The following is a 3,818-nucleotide window of genomic DNA, read 5'->3' as shown; positions in this document are numbered from 1 at the left end:
ATTAATTTTTTTCATCAATTCCCGGTTCTAATAAAAAGTAGACGTTTCTTACCAGAATGCTTTTCCACAACAACAGCAGCACTTTTTTCATTGGGAAGTGAGGGGCGTGGCCGCTGCAGAACTTGGTGACCATCCCGAAGAGCGTGACAGAAATGGGTTCGTTGTTGAACAGAGGAGAACCTGGATGAGAGCAGACAGTCTCGAAGTCTATCCGCCCACCGACTGACCGACCAACCACAGGAGCTCTAACTTCACTCACCCAGTTCTGCTCTGAAGGTTTCCCTCATGGTCTTCCACTCGGGCTTATCGGCCGGATCGTCCTGCTGGATCGTTTCCACCATCAGGTACATGATGTTGAGCAGAACCCTCAGCTCGGTGCTGTCGGCGAGGGAGATGGCGGGTTTTCTGACCGCACTGCTGCAGGCAGCACTGTTACTGAGGAGAGAAAGTGGATCACTACACAAGCTTTATCTCATCGAGCGTAAAATGCCACAATCTGAACGTACTCCATCTCCATGTTGAGCAGTTCTACCAGAGCAGAGAAGGTCCCCACATCCAGCAGCAGAAATATGTTATATCTCATCCAGTATTGCACCTCAACCTCTGAGCTGCACTCTGCAAAAGTCCCTGCAGAAAGACAAAAACAATGTTAAAAAGACAGCAACAAATTTCACGTTTCTCTAAAAGTTCACTAAAAGTGGGGAGCGCTGACCCTGAGTCATGTAGAGAATAGCTCTGGCAACCTTCAGCCTCTTCTCCCGAACGATGACTTCCAGACTGTCCAGGAGGCGCATGGCGTGCGCTCGGTGCTGAGCTGCGTCCAGCTCCGTCCACTTTTTGTCTGACACTGAGGCACCATAGAAGAAGTACGATTACATTCATACATGTGCAGTCTTTAGTTACTCATATCCTCAACGTACCATGAGTGCTGAACTCCTCCTCAAAGCACTTCCTGTTCAGAGCAAACTCTGGTCCTTCGGTGTAGCTGTAAAGCTCTGAAACAGAAGAACAAAAACATGAAACTTTGCTATTAAACAGATTTCTACTATAGAAAATCTCAGCTGTACCGACCTGACAGCTCTGAAGCCCATTTGTCTGTATCAGAATATTCAAACTCCAGATCCGGAGACTCAGACAGACCCTGTAGACAGACCACACAAACAGGAAGTTTGAAGTGAAGATTCAAGATTCAAAGGGTTTATTGCAGGGGGCCACAAACTACGGCCCGCGGGCCACATCAGGCCCCCCACATACTATCAGAAACACAGATCAAAACCCCCATAGAACGTGACTTTTAATTCCAATTTTCTAATTTGGGCTTTTTTCAGTTTTTTTGCTAATTTGGTATTTAGCTGATATTTCAGCTACATGATAGCTGTTTTGGCCAATTTAGACTTTTTCTCAGATTTTTAGGCTATTTTGGAGTTTAGCCAATATTTTAGCTTTATGCCATCTCTTTTGGCTAAATTAGACATTTTACCAGTTATTTTTTGACTAATTTGGCATTTAGCTCATATTTTAGCTATCTATCAGCTTCAGCGTTTTTAGTTATCAATTTCAGCATTTTCAGCTATCAGCACTAACATCTTCAACCACCACATTCAGCTTACAGCAGTCACACGAGCATCAGGTAATGCTATATATCTAATTTTTAAAATGTTTTAGTATTATTTTTTCTATGAAGATTAAAGAAATGAATTATTTAAAATTTGGCTATGTGTGGCTTTCTTGAAAACCATAAATGTTTATGTTTAGGCTGTGATTGTTGCAAGATAAAGGATATTTACTGGATGTATAAAAAGAACATAGTAGCTGAATATTAATACAAATATAAGTAATAAGCAATAAACTGCATCTGTAAATGACTACAGCTATTTACAAATCAGCTGTTGTGCAAATTTATTTCAGTGAAGCTGAAGTAAAACGGGTCAGACATCTCATGTATCTGTCAACACTACAGAAACCAAATCAAAATTCTAGTTTGTAGCCTCAGAATATAAATTTGTACTTTAATTTTAGTATCTTGAGGATAAATCTTTTTCTGTTCCTCAATAGTTTTTCTCTGACAGTCATTTTTCTAACTCTGTACACAAACCATAAAACATTTGATGCTGGAGTCCTCTTACAATAACAACAATCAAGATAAGTCTGCCTTTCAGTTGAACTACTGTGTGAGGACAATGGAAAGTGCTGTTTTTTAATGGGTCAGGTGGTAAACACATTTATCTACTTAGGATTTTTTTCAGTTTCTTAGGTTAATTTGTAGTTTAGCTAATATTTCAGCTGTATGCTAACTGTTATGGCTAATGTAGGCCTTTTTCTGTTTTTTGAGCTAACTTGGATTTTAGCTAATATTTCCGTTGGATGTTAGCTGTTTTAGCTAACTTAACCTTTTTCAGTTTTTTAGGCTAATATGACATTTAACTAACATTTTAGCTGGCTATCAGCTTCAGTGTTTTCAGCTATTAGCTTTAGCAATTTTAGCTATTAATTTAAGTGTTTTTAGCTATCAATAATAGCATCTTCAGGGGCCATTTTTTTAGTTTAAAGCAAATGATGTTTAAAATGTGTGTTTTACATCCACGTTGTGTATGACCCGATTAGTCGACTAAAAAAATAATCGGTGATTTAGGCGACTACTAAAATGATCGTTTGTGGCAGCACTAAATGAGAGTACACATCACTCCATGAACTTCCTCCATCAATAATTTGTAGTTGACCAAAGTCAAACCAAAAAACTTTGACAGATTTTTAAGCATCGAGTACTTTTTCATTTAAAGAAAAAAAACATGTTTTTTTTCATAATGTTTTAAAACAATAATTTATATTTTTTCACAATAGCAACAATAACATAAATGCAAGTCAGTGTCCAATACCTGATATCAGACACCTCCTATACTGTAAACAAACACACAGGTGCAGGTGCCGTAAATAGGCACTGTCGCAAACTGTAAACAATATAAACTGAAGACAGAAAAGCTGAAATTTGCAGTTTTTCGACGGGCAGACCAGTTCCTGACAGTCTGCCAAAGCTGGCCTGAGTCAGCTCTCATCAGCTAACCAATCCTATCGACCAGCCCCCATTTGCATCGTTTCACAGGTTAACACGGAAATTCAATTCAATAGACCCCGCCTTGGAGCAGGTCTGGGTATTTTCAAAGGATAATTATTTAGCTAATCGTGTCATAAATACAGTTTAGGCCACTCATGCAGAATTAGCTAACATTTTAGCTAAATTCGGGCCTTTCCCTTTTAACCGCTATCAAAACAAAGTTTTTAGAAAAACAGATGACACAAACTGTGTGTACGTACGTCTGAGTCTTTTCTTGAATTCCGGGGGAATTCGCCTCTGCTTTTATTCGGTGTCATTGCTCTCTGTTTATTGTTTACCGGCAGACCTCCGCCATTCCCACCGAGATCCATTCCGCTGACATATATTCTCGCGAGACGAGAGTTTGACTGCGAGAGTTCCCTGTGACGTCAGCGCCGTTTTTTTAAATAAACATTTTAATAACATAACATATCCTGTCTAAATAAAATAAAAAATAAAAATAAAAATAAAAATAAGAATAAAAATTAAAATTAAAATTAAAATTAAAATAAAATAAAATAAAGTAAATTAAAATAAAACAATTATAATTTGTTTGTGAAATGCATGTAAATGAATATTTTTTTAGACTAATCCTATGAGTAAAACTAGGGAACAATCAAACTTTCAGACAAAAGAACATCGCTGTATGCTGTTATCCTGACAGCAAAAAACTATTTATTTTGTTGTCATGTTCAAAAAGGAAATTGTCAAATTCCAGACCTAAGTT

The 3,818-nt window shown here is 37.8% G+C and overlaps 1 protein-coding gene across 2 annotated transcripts in view; it reads right to left on the bottom strand.

Moving 5' to 3' along the window:
• The window catches only part of strip1 (striatin interacting protein 1), a 16,335-nt gene extending 12,839 nt beyond the window's left edge, over nt 1-3,496 (bottom strand). The window contains exons 1-7 of one of the 2 annotated variants that reach the window (XM_024269525.2): nt 3,313-3,496; nt 1,072-1,141; nt 921-995; nt 713-847; nt 507-627; nt 260-435; nt 53-180 (exon numbers count right to left, since the gene is read on the bottom strand). In XM_024269525.2, coding sequence (XP_024125293.1) covers nt 53-180; nt 260-435; nt 507-627; nt 713-847; nt 921-995; nt 1,072-1,141; nt 3,313-3,423 — 816 coding nt within the window. In that variant the 5' untranslated portion in view covers nt 3,424-3,496. The remainder of the gene's footprint in view (nt 1-52; nt 181-259; nt 436-506; nt 628-712; nt 848-920; nt 996-1,071; nt 1,142-3,312) is intronic. The other variant, XM_024269526.2, reaches the window with a different exon arrangement.
• Between the last annotated feature and the right edge of the window lie 322 nt (nt 3,497-3,818).

Source organism: Oryzias melastigma, linkage group LG5 (genome assembly GCF_002922805.2).
Source record: "Oryzias melastigma strain HK-1 linkage group LG5, ASM292280v2, whole genome shotgun sequence".
NCBI lineage: Eukaryota > Metazoa > Chordata > Actinopteri > Beloniformes > Adrianichthyidae > Oryzias > Oryzias melastigma.
Note: the sequence above shows the minus strand (reverse complement) of the source record. Positions and strands in the feature narration are given on the sequence as shown.